This window comes from Pteropus medius, unplaced genomic scaffold (genome assembly GCF_902729225.1).
Source record: "Pteropus medius unplaced genomic scaffold, Ma_sr-lr_union100, whole genome shotgun sequence".
Classification (NCBI taxonomy): domain Eukaryota; kingdom Metazoa; phylum Chordata; class Mammalia; order Chiroptera; family Pteropodidae; genus Pteropus; species Pteropus medius.
In genome coordinates this window covers 183,053-204,737 of record NW_024344377.1, presented here as the reverse complement: position 1 = coordinate 204,737, position 21,685 = coordinate 183,053, and the positions used below count along the sequence as shown (strand labels likewise).

The 21,685-nt window shown below is 42.6% G+C and overlaps 1 protein-coding gene across 3 annotated transcripts; it reads right to left on the bottom strand.

Annotated features, from left to right (window-relative positions):
- Positions 1 to 1,388: 1,388 nt before the first annotated feature.
- On the bottom strand, positions 1,389 to 17,657 carry OAT (ornithine aminotransferase). Of its 3 annotated transcripts, none has more exons than XM_039870768.1 (12): positions 17,548 to 17,572; positions 16,304 to 16,428; positions 13,703 to 13,785; positions 12,861 to 13,088; positions 8,969 to 9,193; positions 8,767 to 8,862; positions 6,549 to 6,676; positions 5,840 to 5,962; positions 4,912 to 5,040; positions 4,041 to 4,154; positions 3,181 to 3,325; positions 1,389 to 2,059 (listed from the first exon to the last, which is right to left on the bottom strand). In XM_039870768.1, exons 4-12 carry the CDS (start codon positions 13,060 to 13,062, stop codon positions 1,899 to 1,901), a joined length of 1,323 nt encoding a protein of 440 aa, XP_039726702.1. In that variant the 5' UTR covers positions 13,063 to 13,088; positions 13,703 to 13,785; positions 16,304 to 16,428; positions 17,548 to 17,572; the 3' UTR covers positions 1,389 to 1,898. The 3 variants fall into 3 exon arrangements, with proteins under 3 accessions (XP_039726702.1, XP_039726701.1, XP_039726700.1); XM_039870767.1 differs by lacking the exon at positions 17,548 to 17,572 and adding an exon at positions 16,764 to 16,935; XM_039870766.1 differs by lacking the exon at positions 16,304 to 16,428 and having other exon boundaries at positions 17,548 to 17,657.
- Between the last annotated feature and the right edge of the window lie 4,028 nt (positions 17,658 to 21,685).

Sequence of the window (21,685 nt, the reverse complement as noted above, 5' to 3'; positions counted from 1 at the left end):
ACTACTAAATTTAAAAGTTCATTCTTTTGACATAGCAATCCACCTCTAGGGACCTACTCCACAGAAACACTCAAACTACTACTGTACAGATACCAACACAAAGTCATCACGACAAGCTTTGTTTAACAAATGAAAAATGGAAACGATCCAAGTGCCCCAATTTGATGTTATAATATACGCAATATGATGAAATACTAGTCATCAGAGAATGAGATGAGCTTACAATTACTGATACAGAAAAGCATACCAGGGTCTCCTGGGAGGTGCCCAGCTCAGGCCAAGTTCAGATCCAGCCAATGCTCTGCCTGGGGCCACCTAGCATGAGCCACCAAGCAATCCACAGATGCCTGCCATCCACATTGGCCTTGGAGGTACCTCAAGAGGCCAAGCCATGAACCAAGGCTAGCTGCTGCTAGCTTGGGGTTGCTCTGCAAGAAATACAGGACACACTGAGGCCAGATGCTTTTTTGGGGTTAGTGAACCTTTGAGAGATTTTAGGAGAGTCCACTGTATGAGCCAAGGCAGGCCCTTTGAATGGAAAAACCACTGGAAGCGACTCGGGCAGGCCTGCGAGTTGGGAGGGCGCCGGGCTTACTGTGTCGGCCAGGTTGATGGAAACTCAGCATGGCGGCCACCTGCATCTGCTGCTCGGTGAAGGAGGGCCCAACAAAGGAACAGTGGCCTCCACCAGCACTTGTCAGGAAAAAGCTGCCCCTCCGGCCCTCGTCCTAAAGCCAGACAATTCAGTTCCTCCCTGTATGTCCCTGGTGCCTTTCAATCTGTGGCCCCAGCGCTGGAGCTCAGAGCAAGCAACTCCGTCAGTAATTCTATGCACAGGCCCTCCAAGATGAACAACCAGGACCTTCACAGTCCTCCACCCCACTCGGCCACAGTCTCCACTGATTTTTCACATCCAAGTGGGGACTCCTCTTGCTGGCATCAGAACCCTGGGCTGGGGAGCCAGGCATGAGGTGGGACCCTTAGCTCTTCCAGGGGACGCCCCCAGTCGAAATATCCCTACCAATTTTCAACCACCACACGCAGCCCATTCCATGTCTCCATCCCTCCTACCAGTCTCGAGGTGGCCTCTTCTGTGTGTCCCCAGTTTGAACATCTGTTCAGCTAGACTTCAGGTGATTGTCAATGATAGTTGTTCTGTAGTTTAGTTGTAATTCTGATGTGGTCGTGAGAGGAGGCAAGCACGGTGTTTACCTGCTCCGCCATCTTGACCGGAAATTCCAGCAAAACAGACATTTTTGATATAAGCTTTATTTTGAAGTTTTAAAAAACTGAAAATATATTTTATAAGTTATATCAGCACTTAAAAAATAATTTGGGAATGTTAAATATTAATTATTAATTCAAAATAATGACACTCATGGAATATATTCTGATGTTGGCCAATATGAAGTTTATTTAAATCTAGTGTTTTATATAAGCTTAACCTTCCTAAAATTCAATGATTATAATTCAGCTTCATAAGGTTAAAGAAGTCTTTTATGTAAAACCCCATATAACTTTTTCAAATATAAAACATTTACACCAGAAATTATAAAAACATATATAAGTTATACGGGGCTTGATTGTAAGGCTGCCTACAGACAGACAAATAGATGCATTTCACTTCAGAAAGTACACAAGTACACAAAAACGATCGAATATAGATGTCATTACATTCTCTTACAGTTATGTTAAATAGCATACTGCACGATTATAAATGTCACTCTATTATGTATGAACTGAAAAATATGTATATCAAAAAATAAGTCCTTGAAGACACAGGGAGTGGAATGTGCCTGCATCACACACAGAAATGCAGAAGCTTTTTACAGGACTTCAAGGAACTGTCTGCCTGTCTCCAGCTGACTCACAGGCACCGCCGAAAACAGTCGCTACCCTCAGAAAGACAAGATGGTCTTGTTAATGATTTCCACGGACTCCCGAACCTCGTCTTCCTTGATCACAAGCGGAGGTGCAAACCTGATAATGTCGCCGTGGGTTGGCTTGGCCAGAAGTCCATTATCTCGAAGTCGCAGACACACCTTCCAAGCATCGTAATCTAAGGAAAAAAAAAATGGTCAAACATGTATGTTGATCAAAGATAAATGTTTAAACATCCCCTGCAGGATGCCTGGGTAAGTGCGGCCTGGCAGATAAAATTCCCACAACCCACTCAAGAAAGACAGCTTGGAGTTGCGAGCTTGCTTTGTTCTGTTCTTAAAAAGGAAATTCCTTGTCGGCAAGTGCATAACTAGGTTTGAATGGTGTGATCAGACATACGGTTTTTGTTAGTTTTTCATAAATGAAAAAGCAAAAAAGTTATGTGCTAAGGCTGCTGTGTTAGTTACATCAGGAACCAATGCAAAAAGAATCTGTGTAGGATACAGATAATTAACTGGCACAGAATGAGCAATGCTCAAAACCCAGTGAATACTACACGCTCCTAAAACGGATTTGTTTCCTTAGCTTGTGGGACCAAACTCTCTCCCTCTGAGAGCACGGTTCTCAACCCTGGCTGCACGCTGGAGTCACTCGATGTCTGGGCTCACCACAGGCCCACCAAATCAGAACCTTTGGGCTGAGGCTAGGCTTGGATTGACTTTTCAAAAAGCTCCCCGGGTGACTTTAAAATGCAACCAAGGTTAGAATCACTGCTTCAAAAAGAAAGGGTTATCACAAGAAAATCCGGCAAGGAATGGTTAAGGGTTACAAACAACGTACTGAAACGCCAAACACGCAATCAAGAGGCAACTCGGGTTATGTTATCATCGTCGGCACTATTCATAATATTATTACTATAGCTCCTATGACCTCGGCTGATAAGCAAAAGGTTACAGCGAGGGAGCAAAGGAAAGCAAAGAGGAAACCTTTACAGAAAAGTGCTCTGAAGGCTTATAAACAGAAACTAACTTTAAACCTCTAAGTTCTGCATAACTAACCTAGGAAAAAATAACAAATAATCTAAAGGAACAAAAACAGGTCAAATTAGATGTCCTTTCATGTAGGAAAGAGCTATATTTTCAAGACTGTTAAATAAATCAGATGATACTCAGCCTAAAAGACTTGGTCAACAGGGCAGTCAGCAGTTTCAGAGGAACTCAACAACCAGATAAAATACCAGATGGCTTTCAGCTCTTCCTATGAAAATAATATCTTGAGGAAAATATTTTATCTCCATACCTTTGGTTTCTCTAATAACAATAGCGTTTAATAATCCTTTCCCTCTTACAGCAGTTACGATATCAGATGGTAGCTTCATGAGTTCGTTTCTCAAGATGGTACCCATTTTATCTGCATTTTCAGCAAGGTTTTCTTCTTCCAAAACCTATGTTTAAGAAGAAATTACATAAATGTTAAGATTGCCTTTTTTCATATTGTTCTTTGGAGGGGAATGTGGAAAACACACAGAGGAAGAACGCGATTAGATAAAGCCAAAGTAACTTTAATCTCTAATTAAACACACACTAGCTCAGAGAGAACTTTGCTTTAGTCACAAATCCATTATCAATTTGATTTTATGGCAAAATAAGGATTAAAATTTGTTAAATGCCACTGATAGAGTTTATTAGCTGACTAAATCAATGGACTAAATATAGTTTAATTTTTTAACTGCAATAGAGTTTCCTTTTTTTTCTCCCTAAATAGCCCATCCTTAGAGACTATATAATTTTATGCCTTTGGTAGGCACTTAAGGAATAAGTCTAAAAATATTCAAATACACACTTAAAAAAAAGCAAAAACACCGGTGTGTGCTAAGCCAGAGGCACGACAGGCCAGGCCTGGTCACAGAGTGAGCTGTAGAAGGGCCATCCAGTGCCCACAGGCCAAAACTCAGGAAGCCTACAGAGGGCCCCTGTCTATTAGGCCAAGGTTAAATTACTTTTTGAGAATGCCCTGCCCCTAAAACCTTTCCTCTGTAATTCATATTCTATAAAACCTGACGATCTGCTTACATTTCTCATTACACCAGTGGGCTCAAATTTACAAGTCACATCAGCTACCTAAAGGAACGGATACTGTACAGCGGTGCCAGTTTTTACCTCGAGGGCTGCCATGGCCACTCGGCAGCCCAGCGGGTTGCCACCAAACGTTGACCCATGCTCCCCTGGTTTGATGGTCAGCATTATTTCATCATCACACAGTACTGCAGACACCTGGAAGACCGAGAATTAAGGGCCAACTAAATCAGCCTCCAACCAACTATTCTGATTCTTAGCAGGAACACAAACATTTATGAAGCTGATATTAAACTTGAAGTGAGGCTTCAACAAACACGAGCCACGTCTGCCACATCGACTACCCGTGCCAAACTAAGTAATATCCTAACACGTTACCCTAAGCCTATCGGGAACGCTTCAATGGCACAGAGCGATAGCATTTTGGAATTAAGACTCAAGCTGCTTCTAAAATATGATTTAGAACTCTTTCCACGTTAAAGGCGATATGCCTTGTTTAACTGCTGAGAAAGTGACGTTCCACACTAAACCCCGGAGCCCTTGAACTAGCATGCAGATTGAGAAGCAAACTCAAGAACAGAACTATCGCGAAACACTAACGTTTCCTAATCTCTACATGAATCAGTCATGGTTTCGAATAATTAGTAATACTATATTTCTGGACAATGGGGAGAAGCTCAGAGTTTACAGGAATACTTCTGGGGTAAAACCTTTCCATCCAAAACAAATGCTACAATAAATAAATTAAAAAAAAAAAATGCTGTGGCAAATTCCAAGGGACACTCAGTTCTTCAGTTAAAATTAACTGGGTGGGTCACCCCACGGGGCTGACATTGTTATACACATTCCAGGCGACCTACGTAAAACCAAACCACAAGAAAGGCACTGTTGTCACACCAGCTGATGTAAAAACATCTTAAGGATGTATTTCAGGAGAGGATACCATTCAACTTACAGGGTATAAGCCACCAGAAAGCGCCTTTCCAAGAAGGACTATATCAGGTCTGACATTTTCATGATCGACGGCCAGCCATTTACCAGTTCTGGCCAATCCTGTCTGTATTTCATCAGCAATAAACAGAACCTATTGGAAAATGATATAATAGCATTAATTAGCAATTTTGTTTCCATAGGGAAAACAGCGATCTTTATTTTACTTTTCCCTCACAGTAGTGTTATCTGGCATTCCCTCAGATTTGTGTAAATGTTTTAATTATCCGTGTAATTTCAATACTGTTCTGTGAAAACCCTGTCACGCCAATTATCTCCTGCGTCAGGCCACTGTCCCTCAGAGGCCCACTCTGCGCTGTCCTACAAAGTGGACAGGTGCGTATGCAAAGTGAGGGGCTGTGGGGTTTTTCTGGATGTAACTACCCTCTGGAAACAAGTTACTTCACTTGTTTATTCCACAAACATCTATTAAACATTTACTTCTTATTAAATATTTAGCAGCTTGGTGGGAAGAGGAGGAAAGAACGTAAATGCTGGAGCACAGGGGTACGATAAAGGGTTTGGGAGGGCGCAAAGAACAGGCTGCCAGAGAGGGGAGATGGAGCACGGTGGGGACAGGGAGACAGGGAGTCTGCAGCTCTGCCGGGGCCCAGGGTCTGGTCAGATTCCAGAGCCAATAAAAGTCGGCTTCTTACTTGAAAGTAACTTAAAGATACATAGATAGATAGATAGATAGATAGATAGATGATTAGATAGATATAGATAGATGATTGATAGACAGACAGACAAGATAGTCGGCTTCTGTGCACGCTGATGATAGCACTAGAAAGTTCTGAAGCTCTAAGAATGGCGAAAAGGGGGAAAGGTTAGGTAGTGTTTCCATTTATCCCACGAGCAGGACAGAGGTACGGGCAGGTGAGAACAGGGGCCACCTGGTGCTGGGTGCAGAGCTCGCGGATGCCTGTCAGGTAGCCCGGGTCTGGCACAATGACGCCCGCTTCGCCCTGAACGGGCTCCACCATGAATGCGGCGATGTTCGGGTCCTGGAGAGCACGCTACAGAAAGGTGTGAAAGCGTGTTAGTAACCTCCTTTCCAGCCTATTTGGAAATCTGAAATCACAAAATTTTCCTAATAATATAAAGTACATAAATTAAGTTTTCGCACTAAATTACATTGACTTCAAAGTATAACATTTCTGACTAACAGTCAATTTACCAAAAGCTCTACGTACTTCAGCTTTAAGCTACTCTATCCTACATTTTCTTATAGCCAAATGTACTGTAACTAAAAGTTAAAGAAAATGACATTTTAAAAAGCCATTTTAAGTGAATCTTTCTATTTTGCAAGTTATTTTAAAAGCTATCTGAAAACTGAGTAATTTTATCTAGTAAAGTAATTAAACAGGCACTAACCAAGTTATTACTTATACAGGACACAAATCTAAAACAGTCAGCTGGTTATGAGGATTAGACCACGGAGGCCAGTCCGTCCACGTTGGAAACTAATTGACTGAGGCCAGTCTGAAATCTCAGCCTTAGATTAGATTGTCATTAAAGTCACACGCCTATTTTCAATTCATGTATTCAACACATTTAATTCCTATTTACTATGAGCTAGAGCACGTGATGTCAGTTAAGTACCTCAAGAGCGGGCAGATCATTATATGGAATGATTTCAAAACCTGGCATAAATGGTCCAAAACCTTCATAACTGTTTGGGTCTGTGGAACTGGAGATAGCAGACATAGTTCTACCCCAAAAGTTTCCAGCTAGAACAGAAAAATAAAATACACAGTGATTATTCCAAACAAACCCCAAATTTAATAAGCACAGTCCCCCCCGCAAAAGAGTTTGACTTTTGAAAAACTAAGAGTTTGCTTTAGAGGGGACTCCGGTGAGCATCTATTTATTAAAACAAAATCTGCTATCAAACACCAGGGCTCAAGACCACCAAGGTCCGGCCTTGCAGTCACTATTTCAGACACTTCTCTACCGAACTCCTAACTGGGATACACAGTCTGAGAATAGATACTTGTCCTTCCTTTCAATAATCCTGGACACTAACAACTGAGGCGTTCAGCGCAGGTTTTTCTAGAGATACTGCATCTATGTAAGTGATATGAGAAAGAGACTACCCTTCACAGAGAATGAGCGGTTTTCTTTTTTAAAAAATCCAGTACTCCAGGCTAACTGTTCTACAGAATGAATTTTAAATTTTACTTGGAGAAAATAGCCTCGGGCAAGCCAAACATTTTCAGTTTTGCCTTCCTTGCTATTATAATCTTTTGTGCTCAACGACAGACATCTGTCTCTTCACAGGAACATTTTTAACCCATAAATTTATTTCATTCATAAATCTGAGTGAGGACCTACTGTATGGCAGGCACTGTCCTAGGTGTTGGGCACAGAATGGTGATCACGACTGGCCAGCTCCCCGCCTTCAAGGAGTTTCTACTTTAAGAGGAGAAACCCCGGAACGTAAAGCAGATACATGAGATCATTTCAACTGGATTAAATTCAAGGAAGGAAAATCACAACGTAGAATAATAGAGACTTGGGGGTTTCTTCTGCTTTTTTTTTTAATATTATCTTCCCCAGCACAGACTCAATGAACTCAGCACAGAATTACTGTATTTTGGCTTCATAGCGTCTCTACACACTAATCCTACAAAGCCCTCTCACCTATGAGTAAGCCCCACTTCACCTGTCCAAAAGCAGCAGCGTATTGACTGTGACTATACTTGTTTAAGAGAAAGGGTACCAATTCCACCACGAGTCTACTGGCTCCCCTCCAGGAGTCTCATCCTGTCACTCAGTCTGCAATGTAAAGGACTCACAGCTGGGGACAGCCTTCCCTGTCTCTATACCCCAGACTTACCAGCTCCTTTCAATACTCGGGTGAAAACACCTCTGCACCCCTTTGCTAATGTGAAAGAGACCGAAAACAGTCTATAAGAATAAAAATCACCAGAAATGCCATTTTTGATCAGAAGACACAGTTATATGTGACCCTACAACTAAGGCACAAGATTCCAAAATGGCAGGTCACAGAGCTGTGCAAAGATTTCTTCTTCTTTGAGAATAGTAATCTGTCAACCCCAAATACCAAGCATGGCTGGCCAGCAGTTACAGTTGAACTCTGAATCCGATTGTTACGGGGCTTGTAACTTAGCTGCATTTGTGCACAAGGCAGAATAGTTCGTGATTTTAATCATCAAAAGAGTGAATTTTCACTATGTGCAATGACATGTTTATCCATACTTTATTTTTAAAAATTAAAATCAAAGCTCAGAAGAAAGTCAGAATTTATCAACTGAACATCATTATAAAGACTCCAAAAGTCAGATTACATCATCTGAAATAACTGTTGGTGTCCCCAGTCAGTATTCCAGGTCATTCCTCTCAACCATTCCCAGAAATACACCCAGACAACTCCAGCCCTCCCCTCCCAACAACTTCTAAGATCCTCACACGACACGTCCAATATTCAAAATCAAACTGCACATCATACCTAGGAGACAGGGCCCCACTGTAACATAACCCAACATCAACAACCTAACAAAAAGGTTCTACCGCTGAGACCATCTAACTAAACAAAAAAATAATATGGAAAAAATTCAGATAAGCAGATGAGAAATCAATCATACAGTCACTCATTTTAAGGAGAGGGGAGCAGGGAGTTATTTAGGAGAGAAAAATCCTTTCTATGCACAAATATTTGGAAATAAACCAAGAAAAGGAAATCTCTCAATTTTTATGAAACATTCAGCAAATACATTATAAATATTTCACTGGTAAAGTAAAACTGTAAATGATATGTGTGTTTAAATCACAGAGGTTACTGTTGAATTTCACATACCTGCAAAAACGATTTTTGCTTTGTATTTCGGAATACCCTTAACGGTATACCCCCATCTACGAGCAAGCTTGCAAGCAGTCTCTCCAGCCTCCACTCCTACCAAGAGAGAAAATTTCTCAGTTTAAAAAAATGTTTTAAATTATCGGAAAGTAATAAAACTATTTTCTTGGCTAATAAAAAAAATAAAAAGGAAATATTTTACCTGTATTCATAGGAAGAACTTTGTGATAGTTGAAAAGTTTAGTAATATACTCTTCATATTCACCAAGTACATCATTATAGAATGCCCTAGATGTCAAGGTCAGTTTGTCTGCCTGGCTTTTCAGAGCATTCACAATCTTTGGGTGACAATGCCCTTGGTTGACAGCACTGTAAGCACTCAAGAAGTCAAAATATTTTCTGCCTTCTACATCCCACAGGTAGATACCTAAAATATATAAGAAAAATAATTTTAGAAAGTCATGAAATTACATAAAGTTCAAAGATTAAGACTGCTAGCAAGTCCTCTGGATACCTACATATGAACCTCTATTTAAAATGGAATTGTGGTTAAGGCGTGTTTTAGTTCAAGCGTAATAAACTCCAGTTTAGAAAGATTTACATTCTATCTGTCCAGTCTCAAAGTGTACATTTAACGAGAAGAGCACAACATAAAAAGGTGTTATAAACTCTATAACAAGTAAAACCTTTACTCCTTGAAAACTAGAGTGTGGAATTTAAAGTTAGAATTCAACATAAAAGTCATGGTTGATTAGTTTACTGTAACAACCAACAAGACTGGCAAAAAGATATACATTTCTAAATCACATATCTATCTTATAAGAATCCAGTATCCAGAACTTACAACTAAACAGGAAAATATACAACCCAATTCAAAAATGGGCAAAGAACCTGAATGGACATTTCCCCAAAGAACGAATGATTACAAAGACATACAAATGACCAACACACAGATGAAAAGATGCTCAGTATCTCAAATCATTAGAGAAGTGCAAACCAAAACTATAATAATAGCATTTCACACCCATTAAGATGGTTATAATTTAAATTTTTTAAAGTTTTAAAAATGTTTATAATTTAAATTTTAAACATGTCCACTTCTCAAAACAAGTGTTGGCAAGGATGTAGAGAAACTGAAACTCTCATGGGTTGCTGGTGGGAATGTAAAACAGTGCAGCGGCTGTGGGAAACAGTCTGGCGATTCCTCAACAAGTTAAACATAAAATTACCGTATGACCCAGCGCCCCGACTCCTCGGTATACACCCGCTAAAAGTGAGGCAGGTGTTCAAAGAAAAATCTACACACAAATGCTCATAGCAGCACGATTCACAATAGCCTAAGGGACACAACCCGAATATCCGCCAGCTGATGAACGAATACACAAAACGTGGTCTGTCCATGCGATGAAATATTATTCGGCAAGAAAAAGCAATGAAGTACTAACACATGCTACAACTAACACAGATGAACCTTGAAAACATAATGCTAAGTGGAAGAAGCCAGGCACAAAGCCACTACTGTCTGATTCCATTTATCTGAAATATCCAGAAGGGGCAAATCCAGAGGCGGAAAGCAGATGAGTGGCTGCCAGGTTCTAGGGTGGGGGGCCTGGGGAGTGACTGTTTAATGCGTACGGGGTGTCCTCTTGGTGGTAATAAAGTTCTAGAACTAGCTAGAGGTGACAGTTGTGCAATACTGTACACGTCTACTTAATGCCACCAAACCAAATGGTTAAAACAAGAAAATTGTAAGCTAGGTACATTTTACAACAATTTTTTTAAGTTGACTATATATATTAAAATGTATTGAGGGGCTTAACACCTAACTTTTGCCATGTACTTGTTAACATATGATGTTAGGTGCTTCTGTACCTCATCTGATCAGAATCCCCAATGGCAGTGCTATCCTCCCTGCGGCAGAGGTAAGGAAATAAAGCGACGTCCCCGCCTAGACAGGGATACAGTCTGAGAAATGTGTCTTTAGGTGACTTCATTGTCGTGCGAGCGTCAGACGGCACTTACACAAACCTAGATGGTATGTAGCCTGCCACAAATCAGACTATGTGGTACAGCCTGTTGCTCTGTAGGAATGCGAAATTAATTTTACCTCTACCCTTCTGGGTTCCTGGCTGAGACATCGCTGTAATAAATGACAGATTAGCGGGAAAGAAACAAAGGTTTAATAACATGTACACCTTCCGTCTACATGGGAGACCCAGGAAAACCAAGTAGGTCACCAAAATGGCTGAAGCCACCAGTTTAAGTACCATCTGAAGACAGAAGATGTTGAGGTTGGGGGGCAGGCATGACAGAGGGTGACCAGGAAAAGCACAGTCAACAAGGGCTAGGTTGCTACGCAGATTTCTGCTCTGATAAGAGTTTCTGGAAGTAAGGTCACCCCTTCTTCCTGGTACTGCGAGGGAGACTCCCCAACAACTGGAGGTTTCCCTTATAAATGTACATGATTTTTACAAAAGGTGACTTCTCTCTGGTTTTCAGAGCTCCTCGCATGTCTGCTGCTTCTCAAAATTAACCAGTCTTAAATAATCCTTATGCCAAAGAGATATATTTTGAGGTGACAAATTCTGTTCCCATTCAGCAACTATCTGCGAACCTGCGTAGCGTGTCGCCCTACTGCATACTGTAGGCAACTGTAACACAATGGTAAGGGTCTGTGTGATGCATTGTGCCATGACCACTCCCGGTAGGTGACAGGAATTTTTCAGCTCCATTATCATCTCACTGGGACCAGGTTGACAGAATCACCCAAAACATCACTGTGGGGACATGACTATAGACGCCTGACTAGTAACTAGCCCGAGCTGGCCTGCGCGAACCGAGACTTGAACCCAGACGGTCAGATTCCAGAGTCCACACTCCACTTCTTAAGTGAAGAATATCTTTGCGAACCAAACTGTTTCCAAATGTGTAATCTATAAATCTAGACTTCTCATGTGTTTGAAAGCAGATACATCTGTATTATAGTACTGGTCCAAAATAAAATACAGGCAAATGACAAAAATGTTTAATACTCTTATACATCATCTTCTGGTCCAAAGTTAAGTAACAAACTTTGGTTTTATTAGGGTAACGCTGTTAAATGTGGATTAAATCACCATTTGGTAATTATCGGTAATTATTTATTCAGGCAAGAATCATTAATGGCTGCTAAAAATGTACCACAAAGTTTACAGAGTCTGAAACCATGTCCCGTCAAGAGAGTAAAAAGGGAAGAACAGTAACTTTGCAGGGAGAAGCCTGGCAGCCACTACCTTGCCAGCCAATCCCAGGCTAAGTTTCATTCTACAAAATTGTTGGCCTGTACTCTTAAATACATCAAAGTCAAGAAGACAAAGGATGAGGAATTTGTTCTGACTTAAAGAAAACTAAACAAATTTGAGAACTGAAGGTAACCCATGAACTGAGATTTTCTTTTACTACACATGACAGCGAAATAAATCCGGATAAGGTCTGCAGAGCAGATCATGGTGCTGAGTCGGCGTTAATTTCTTAATTTTAAAAATTCGCTGTTACGTAAGAGGAAGTTCTTGTATTTCAGGGAAGACAAGCTCAGTATTTAGGGGCAGAGGCATCGTGTCTGCAACTTCCTCTCAAACATCTCAGGAAGAAAACGTATTTTGTGTGACAGTATATGAGTGCGTGAGCCTGAGAGCATGTGTAAGCATGTGAGTGTGTGAGCATGCGTGAAGAGAGAAAGTAAAGCAAAAGTAAAATGTTAACACTCAAGAAATTTGGGTGACGGGTAGAAGAAAATTCTTTGTACCATTATTGCAACTTTTCTTTAAAATTATGCCAAAATAAAAGTTACAGGGAAAAAACGAGCAGTATTATAGCACTTTACTTATGCGTTTTACACTTGTCCTGGCAAGGTCCCTCATGACAAAGACAGAATGAGTTCACCTTTGTATACCCAGAGTGCCCAGCACAGCGAGCACTTCAGACAATAAATGACTTAACCGTATCTGCAATATAAAAGTTAAATGCGTCTGGAAAAATGTATACTGAGAAAATACGAAAGCGATTTTTATAAAAAGTTTCAAGCAAAAAAGGAAATGGATTAATTCAAAATGTACCTTTTCCTCTCTCCAGGGCTACAGGTAAGGGATGGTAGTTGTGTGCGCCATATTTCGATTCCCTTTCAAAAACGTAATCAGAGGAGAGAGGGCCTTGGACTGTTTTTTTAGTCGCAACGGATGTAGCAGAAGCCACCGAAGAGTGAACTCCTCGACGCAGCACGGCAACGGTCTGGAAATGTGCTAGTTTGGAAAACATCATGTCCTTCAGGTGGGAATACCGCCGACCTGGCCCAGGATAGGAGGAGGCATCGAGAGTGAGTCTTCCCACAGTTGATGTATGTCGACTCATTTAAAATTGGTGAGCATTTACCACAGCCCCCCTCCGAAAAGATCAAGAAAATGAGAGAGAACTAAGACCTTTGGGAAGCCAGAAGGGGAACAAAAGGGAAAAGCATATAAATATTTACAGTAAAACCTGACAAGCGTTAACGTAAGATGGGCCCATAGTGCGACAGGCTAGATGTCCAAGAGAACACAGAAGAAAAATGAGAACGATGGATGGGAGGTCAGGGGCTTTTACTTCTTACTTAAATCCCTCTGTACCACTTGAAGGTTTTATACTAAGTATACGTGTTTGTTTGTTTGTTTGTTTGTTTACATCACCAGTGTTGAGAGGACACCAAGGAAAAGGAACTCACTCTGGGGGCGTCAAGGAAGGCTGGATCGCAAATGCTTACGAGGGGAAGCATTGCCCAGCACTCAGTGTGAACGGCCAATGAGCAAAACTTAACACTTGGAGCTTGGCTCACTGCCCTGTAACTTGGCACACCCAGTAAACCCGGCACACTCAGGAATTAGCAAGCACTGAACAAGCCAACACTCAGTTTGCCAAGACTCACCAAGGACCCTTTCTTCTCACGGTTCAGATTAGAACAGATTTTTAACCCGAGATCCAGGGATGGTCTTCAGGATCCAGTAACTCCTGAAATAAAATGCAGAATTGTATGCATGTGCATTTTGTAAGACGGTCCCTAGCTTCTATCAGATTTTATCTGATGTATGTATCAATAACAACAAAAAAAGTTATATGAGAAATACTAGACTGGACATAGCTAACAAAAATGCAAAAATACCTAGCTGTACTAGACAGAAATTCCCCAAATGCTATTGCTAAGGCTAAAACATTGATTTTAACTTTATTTCTTGGGCTGGGTAAGAATTAATGCTGTATTTGACCTATTATAAATTAAACACATTAATTTTTGCTCTCATCCAATTACTAATAAAATACAGTGCTTAGGGGTACTCTAAAGTACAACACTTTCTGAAAAGAATTATAGTCATAATAAAGGCCTTAGAAATGCTTGTATTTAGACCAGTAACTTCACTCATAAGATTCTATCGTAAAGAAATACTCAGAAATGTGAATATTCACGCATAAAAGATGTTCAATATGAGAATGCTTCCACATAATCGCATAATATGCTGCCATTTAAAATAATTACAGAAATGGGACAAAATATCCATTTTTCTGCAGAGTTCAGGCAGTTTTATTAAAAGAATAACTACAATTTACTGACAAAACAATGACATTCAAACATTACTAATACATATCCTTAAGATTTTTAATGATGAACTCTGGGTATTTCATTCAACTGGGAGAAGTCTTGTAGTTAGATGCAAAATGATGTCCCAGAATCCTGTAAGCGTATTTCTGTTATAGAACCTTCTGTGTTCAAGTTACTGTGCTTGGCACTATACAAGAAACATTGGAAGAGAATAAAGATGAGCTTAAAAATAGCCGACATCAATGACTTTCTCTTCCAAAAAGGTCTGAAAAACTAGGAGAATAGAGTGGAAAGTCCAAAGTCTGGAGACCAGACTAGCTGGGGCTCTTAAGAGTGTCTGTGGATAATCTTTCTGAACTTCAGTTTCCCCGCTTGTAAAATGAGGATGAAGCCATTCAAGGTCATTACTCAGGATTAACTGAGGCAATGTTAAAGTGTCAAACCTGGCACAAACTGGCCACTCGATTAGTTCCCTTCCTCCTTTAGGTTCATAGGAAATTAGCCTATTTCTGCAATATAAAAATCAACGGTGCCATGGTTTCTTTTTTAAACGGGAGGTTTTTTAAGAAAAATAATAGTAAATTTTTTCTACTGATTATGACAAGAAAATTATCAACAATCATACTTTGGAGATGTCAAATAACTTTTTTTCTATGCATAAACACTATACACATTAGCTTCTTTCACCCTCCTCCACAGAATTTACCACAAAAGGCATTCCCGAAGACGCCCAAAAACCCTGCAGACTTTTGTTACAGGTTCTAACAGTTCAGGACACTTGTCTTCATGCCTGTCCCCCCACTAGAATCCTACTAGGCTCCCTTAAAGGACAGTAACCATATCTTAAATTCACTTTGCAGCCCCAGAACCTGGCCCGGGTTTGGGCATTCCGTTGGCATTTCCTGACTGCCAATGAACGAGGTCATTTCTAAGCACTTAGACGTGGAACTCCTGAAGCAGCAGGAGCAAGTGAGGGAGGCCCTCGAGACGACAAATCACACGGCCCTCGGGGAGTGGAGCCCAGCTCCAGGACGCTAGCATTCTCTGAGGCGTCACCAGAAGTAACTAATCTATCAACAGTTCACTTCATTAGATTTTGTGACCTTCCAGAGTCAAAATCACGTGTACCAGTGTGACCGTTCCAGGCTATTGTCATGCATTTAACCAAGACCTACACTCAGGTCCTGGAGGAGAGAACAAATTACTACAGACAGCAAGAATTTCAACAATGAATGTTTTCAGCAATCCATCCACTTATTAACAAAAGTAATCTATTCTATTTCCATAAGAACATACCTAAAATAAAATTTCCATAAAAGGCTGCATTTTGAAATTTACACTATGAAATATATTCTTTAAAATCACTCAAAACCCAGTGAAATTCATCAAGCAGACACTTAAAATATTCCACTTGAATAAATTTGGTTTTACTCTGTCAAATATTTACTTTTCTTGAAGTAACCATTCACAAATGCAGTCCTTTGTAAAAGTCCTGCCAACAAGAGTGTTTTGCTGTTTTTCTTACACAATCTGAGCAAAATTCAACTCAAGTGTGTCACTGGCAAATGCCTTAAGCAGTACTATTTTTAAAAAAAAGACTGGCTCAGCTAGACCACACCTTCCACACACCTCCAAATAGTGGTCCATTCATCACTATTTTAAAATGTATGAGGTTTATCCCATCCTCAAAATCTCAGCCAAGGGCATAAAATATGCACACAAGTAACAGTAATAAAGGCAGAGTATGGGAGAGGAATACAAAGAAGACAGCCTCTTTGTGGAAAAAATGCCTTTTTAAGAATTTTTACTAAAGTTTACTGAGTTTTGGGGACGGGGTGCAAAATTAACCTTGAACACTGTGAAAAATTATAGACCCAAAATAATAAACTTTTTATTTAAGTCCTGCTTTAATTAAGATTCTCTCATACTTACATCTTTTTCATAGTCAAAAACTAGATTCTCTGAAGATGGAACCAGACCAGAATATCCTAGTGAAAGAAATCTTTCATTTCTTGGAAATGTTTATTTCAAATGGATAAGGAATTCTGTTTACATACCTAAAAAATAGTTCCAGGTTCAAAGTGAAAAAACAAGTTTCCTACAGAAATGCTTACTCTTACAAACCGGAAGAAAAGTTTTAGAAATGAGAAACTGGAGATTAGAAGAAAAAAAGAAAAACAACAACAACAAACAAAGAAAAACAAAAACAAAACAAGAAATATATAACAAAAAAGAAAAAAAAGAAACTGGACATTAATAATTTCTTGAAGATGCTTCGTTCTAAAGTCACTCTTCCTTTCCCTCAATTGATTGCCTTAACTTATCAAATAGATAAAACAATACCAAGAAGGCAAGAGATTAAGAGTGCCAAAGGGAAAAGATTGTTGGTCACCGAGAACAAGTTTCGCACTGAATTCAACCAAAATGTGGATGCTCAGCACTGCTGTCAAAGGATCTCTAAGGAAGAAGTCTTCACGCACTGAAAGGCCCGTTGGCCCCGATCCCTCGACAGCATCTAATCAATCTGCGCCTTACAGGAAAACAAGGCTCTACTTCCGTAATTTTTTTATTAGGACGAAGGCTGGAGAAAAAAAAAAGAAGTTGTGGGAGGGGAGCGATGGGCAGGTTGGCTACAGGGCCCAGGAGCTGCCCCGGAGGGCTCGTCCCCCGCCCTAAAACCAAAGCCACCGTGTACTGAGCTGCTCCGCTGTCCCGAATGCACCCTCCTGGCCTCAGGCACCCGGGAACCCAGGATGTCCTCGGTGCGCGGAGCCCACATGCCGCCTTCCCGGAAACGCGGGGACGCACGAGGGGCGCGGAGCCAAGGCGCAGAGACCTCGGGCGCTTGGGGCCCGCGGACCCGGAGAGCAGAAGGCTGGCCCCGCGCCGGCTGCGCCCGCTCGGGAGGGCGAAGGTGCCACATCACGGCCTCGGCCGCGGCTCCCTCTCCCTCTCTCGTCCCGGGGATGCGCCGCACCCCTGCTCGGCTCCCTGGCCGTTTGATACCCGCCGCGAAGGCGGAGCCTGCCCGGCGGCCCAGACCCAGTGCGCCCCCTCGGCCCGCTCCGCGGAGCCCCGGCCCGGAGCCGCGCGCACGCCCGTCCGCCTCGCCCGCCGCCGTGTGGGGCGCCCAGGCCCCCGCCCGCGCCCCCGCGCCGCGCCGCCCGCGCGGATACCTGGCTGCGCCTGCGGGGCCGACCGGGAGCACACTGCGTCGGCGAAGCGGGAGCGGCGACCGCGACGCGTCACACAGCTTAAGATGCGGCTTCCGCCCCGCCCCGACACGCCCTCGCCCCCCATTGGCCGACGGCAAGCGCCGGGCACCAATCGCCGCCGGCCTCCTTCGCCCCGCCCACCCCGCGGCCGCGCGTCGCAGACGCAGCGTAGCAGCGCGGGTTCCAGCCGCGCTCGCACCTCCCGGTCCCGGCAGCCCTTGGCCAGTGCAGGGTCCCTGCGCTGGGCGCCCGCCTGGCCCATGCTTTTCCCTCGGTCGCCCTGTGCCCCCCCTCCTTTGCTGATGGAAAGATGATGCCCTAAGGGATGAAACCTCGACTGGGCCCCCTCAGTCTCGCGGCGTTTCCTGGGCCCCCACCACTGGGGCTGGACCGTGGGCTGGACCTCCAGCCCTGGCCCCTCATGGCCGTATTCCCAGTCACTTGCCTCGCAGAGCCTCACGTGGGGCGCCAACGTCAGCTCCGACCCAGATAGGCCTGCAGGCCCTCTAGCCCTTGAACCCTGGTGTGCTGCGGTGCTGTCGCACTTCTGAACCCACCCACCAGAAGTCACCGCTGCAGCTGGAAAACACTCTGCCCACTCCCTCGTGGCTGCTCGTAGATCCTTAAATGACCATAACACACTGTCTGCTGCGTCCTCCACAATCTGTTCTAAAATGCAGAACTCAAATTGGATACACCAGGACAATCATGATAGAATGGAAGGGACTGGAACACCGTTTAGTCTACACTACTTTTGTTGTATATTGGGTAAACGGACTAGGCGAGGGCAAGCGACTTCCCAGGGTTATCCCGCAGGTGAAGGACAACCCAGCCCTGTGTGCCACCACACTTCTCAGAAGGCAGTAGCGGACAGCAACAGGGACAGAGGACTGAACTCCGCACCGTGTTCCATTAGACCCACATGATCAGTCAGGGTCCCACCGGGAAACAGATGGTACACTCCAAAATGTAAATTTGAGTTCTGCTTGTTAAAGAAATTATTTAAATGCGGACAAGTAAACCATAAAGAGTAGAAAAGTAACCTAGAGCCCTTGGGGAGAGGGGGAGATTGTCAACCCTAGGCCTAAAGGGATAGTGTTCCAGAACCCAAAGAGAGAGAGAAAGGAGAGGCCATGTGCCTGGGTGGTGATCATAAGTGACTCTGCCAGAAGGGAGCTAGGGTGATGAGGATTCCAACCTCTAAACTCCTGCTAGGGTTATCCATGGACGAAACCCATTAGAAAACCAGAGAGGCAGATTCTGCAGGTCAGCCTCCTGGGACACAAGGCAGAGAGGAAATGGGGTTGGAGGACAAATGGAAAACACTCAACACACATAACCAGCTGAGCAGAAAGTCAAGTCTGTATGATGTGGGCACAGAGGCAGAGCCGTAAAACAGCAGAGCCCAGGTCTGCAGATGTCCAGAGCAAGTTCTCAAAAAGGAATTCAGTCCTCCTTGGCTCCATCTGCCCTAGACCAAGGGTACTTACTCCAATTGTTATGGCCACCCCCTCTCTGGAGCTCACTGAGGGTAGGACTTTGCCTTTTTTTTTTCTTTTCTTTCTTTTTTTTAAATTTTATTTGCTATCCTTCCACTACCTTGAATACGGTATGATTGAGTTCTTGCAAGCTAGCTCATTCTTCAAAAGAAAAATTATTTTTTCATGTTCCTATTCTACAAACCTGAGCAGGTGTGTAAAGGCAAGCCCAGTTCTTGGAACTCTTACAAAGTCCAGGAATTCCCTGATTATGCCTTTAAAAGAAGGAGCAAGTGCTTCTGAGTTCATAAAGGGGGCACGATCCAAGATTCTGAGTCATGTCATAGGCTGGAATGCCTTTGGACCCACAAATAAGTTACTCCTTAACAAATATGCTTTTATATGCAAGAAACTGCTGAGCATGTCTGGGTTTTATATCTTCCCTATTATCAGAAAAATGCAACAGTACAGAGAGCATGATAATATTTTATTGTTTCTCTATCATGTTTCTCTACATGATAATATTTTATTGTTTTTCAGCTTAACTTGGCCTTGGAGACCTAGACTTGAAAACAGCTTGTTTTCAACCAAGAGACAGAGCTGTTCCATTTGTATGTGTTTTATTTGTACAGTCTGGAAACATAAGGACAGAACATACATTACAAAGATTTTTGAGCCTCTAAAATTCTCAGATTCCAGTCATTAACTATATAGGAACCATAAAACAGGAAGATAGAAGGACTGATCCCAGTGTAGGATTTGAGTCCCCACTTGGGGAGGCTCCTTGACTCTGCACAGGAAAGAATTCAAGCACAAGCCAGAGTTAGAGACAAAAGGAAAGTTTGTTAGAGAGGGAATAAGGCTCCACAGACAGAGACTTGGTCTCCTCTCAAATACAGAATGAGAGAGACCCGGAGTGCCCAAGGAATTCGATTTAAATGTTTTCCTTTCCCAGGATGGGTATACAGCTTCAGAGCCCTGGGAAAGTAGTCCATAGTAATCTCAGTGGGAATCTTCCTGTAGGTTCCCTGTGGTCTGGCGTATGCAAATCAGCCAAGTTCCCGTGTCTAGCAGCACAGAGCAGACTCTGAATACAACCTGGTTTGATATACTTAGTCAATTTGTGTAGTTCTCATGCTTCTTTCGTATGTTAATCCCATAGCGGATATCCAACACCTAAATTAATTTCTTTAGTTCACTTGACATGTCTCTTGAGCATCTATGTGGCTGATGCTGCCAAGGGTCTCATACCAGGCAAGAGCATGGGAGCCTCTTTAGCGAGGAGGGAGAAGTTCAGGAAGTAAATGCTCCTTCAACACGTGTGATTTGAAATCTTACAACTTCGACCATCTAAAGAAGCTGCAACTAACTACAAACAAAAAAAGGGAAAGCATTCTTGATTTTCTTATACAGGCAACTCTCAACTATTCAGTGACCAGGAAAACATTTTATGGGTTGTGTGGGCATTTTGCCTTTTATTTGTTCCTTAATTGTCCAACTTGTTATTTGTAACTAGTGTAGCCTACATACACTTGGGCTGGAAATGATTAAAAAGGAAAATCCAGGCTGACAGTCAAGGAAGAAGTCTAGTAATGAGGCTTAGAAAATAAGTGTTTGGTGATCGTTACCCAGCAGGAGAAATTCTTCTCTCCCTGGCAAGATTATGTTCACTCTAGAAAGAAGTCTTCCAACAAGAGACTCGGCAACATATACAGCTCGTGCCTCTTTCTGGTATGGCACTGAGGTAGGACAGGCATTTGTATCTGGAGGAGAGTAAACCTCTTTTAAGTGCAAGATGGCGGGAATCTGGCCAGAGCAAGTCGAGCAAAACAGTGACAGGAGCTGGAGAGGAATAGTTGATAAAAGTTCTAGGCTTAAATCTAAAATGAGGACGATAGGCAGAGATTCGGAAATTTTTCAGTTAAAATATTGGTTTCAATAGGAAGATATGCCTGCCAGTACTTTTCTCTCCTTGGTATCTGAATTCCACCTAAGAACTCTAGCTACAGCTCCTGTCCTTCCTTCCCCACATGACACCCTCCCTGGCTCCCCAGGCCACATAGCACTACCTGTCCATTTGTCATAGTACTGCCCACAGCCATTGTTCAACCTACTCTAGAGCCCTAGCCCTATCTATGTCTTATTCTTCCCAACCAAGCTGTAAGTTCTCGAAGGTAGAACCTGTCTTGCAAGATTCTTACAGCCTCCCAGAACCCATCAACTTGTTGCTTTTAACAGGAATTATTATTCTACACTTGTCACTACTTATCTTTGTCCTCCTAGGCAGGAATTAGAGGCAAAGGAAGTGGCCATTATAAGAGGATGATCCTGGGGTTCCCAAACCCCAGGTGGCCCAAAGCCCTTCCACTCCTAGAATAGAAACAATTCAGATTAAAGCCCCAGAAGCTTGGGTTGAAGGAAAGAGCATACCTCAAACCATTAACACCTTGCTACTTGTCTAAGTGCGGACAGAATGTCATCTGGGCATGATAAGTTTATAAAGTTGTGTGCTGGGGAGAAGGGGATGGACCAAATCTAAGCTTGACACATGAGATCTGGAACAGAGCTGGGTCCAGAAAGGGAGCCTCTGAGATTATCTTGGGGGTTGATGACTATGAATG

Coding starts and splice junctions, on each gene's coding strand:
- OAT (XM_039870766.1), bottom strand. CDS start 13,062: ATGATGTTTTCCAAACTAGCACATTTCCAGACCGTTGCCGTGCTGCGT. Junction 5,963..6,548: donor ATGATCTGCCCGCTCTTGAG/GTACTTAACTGA, acceptor ACCTTTCTGTAG/CGTGCTCTCCAGGACCCGAA. Junction 4,155..4,911: donor TTTCTGGTGGCTTATACCCT/GTAAGTTGAATG, acceptor TCGGTCTTCCAG/GTGTCTGCAGTACTGTGTGA.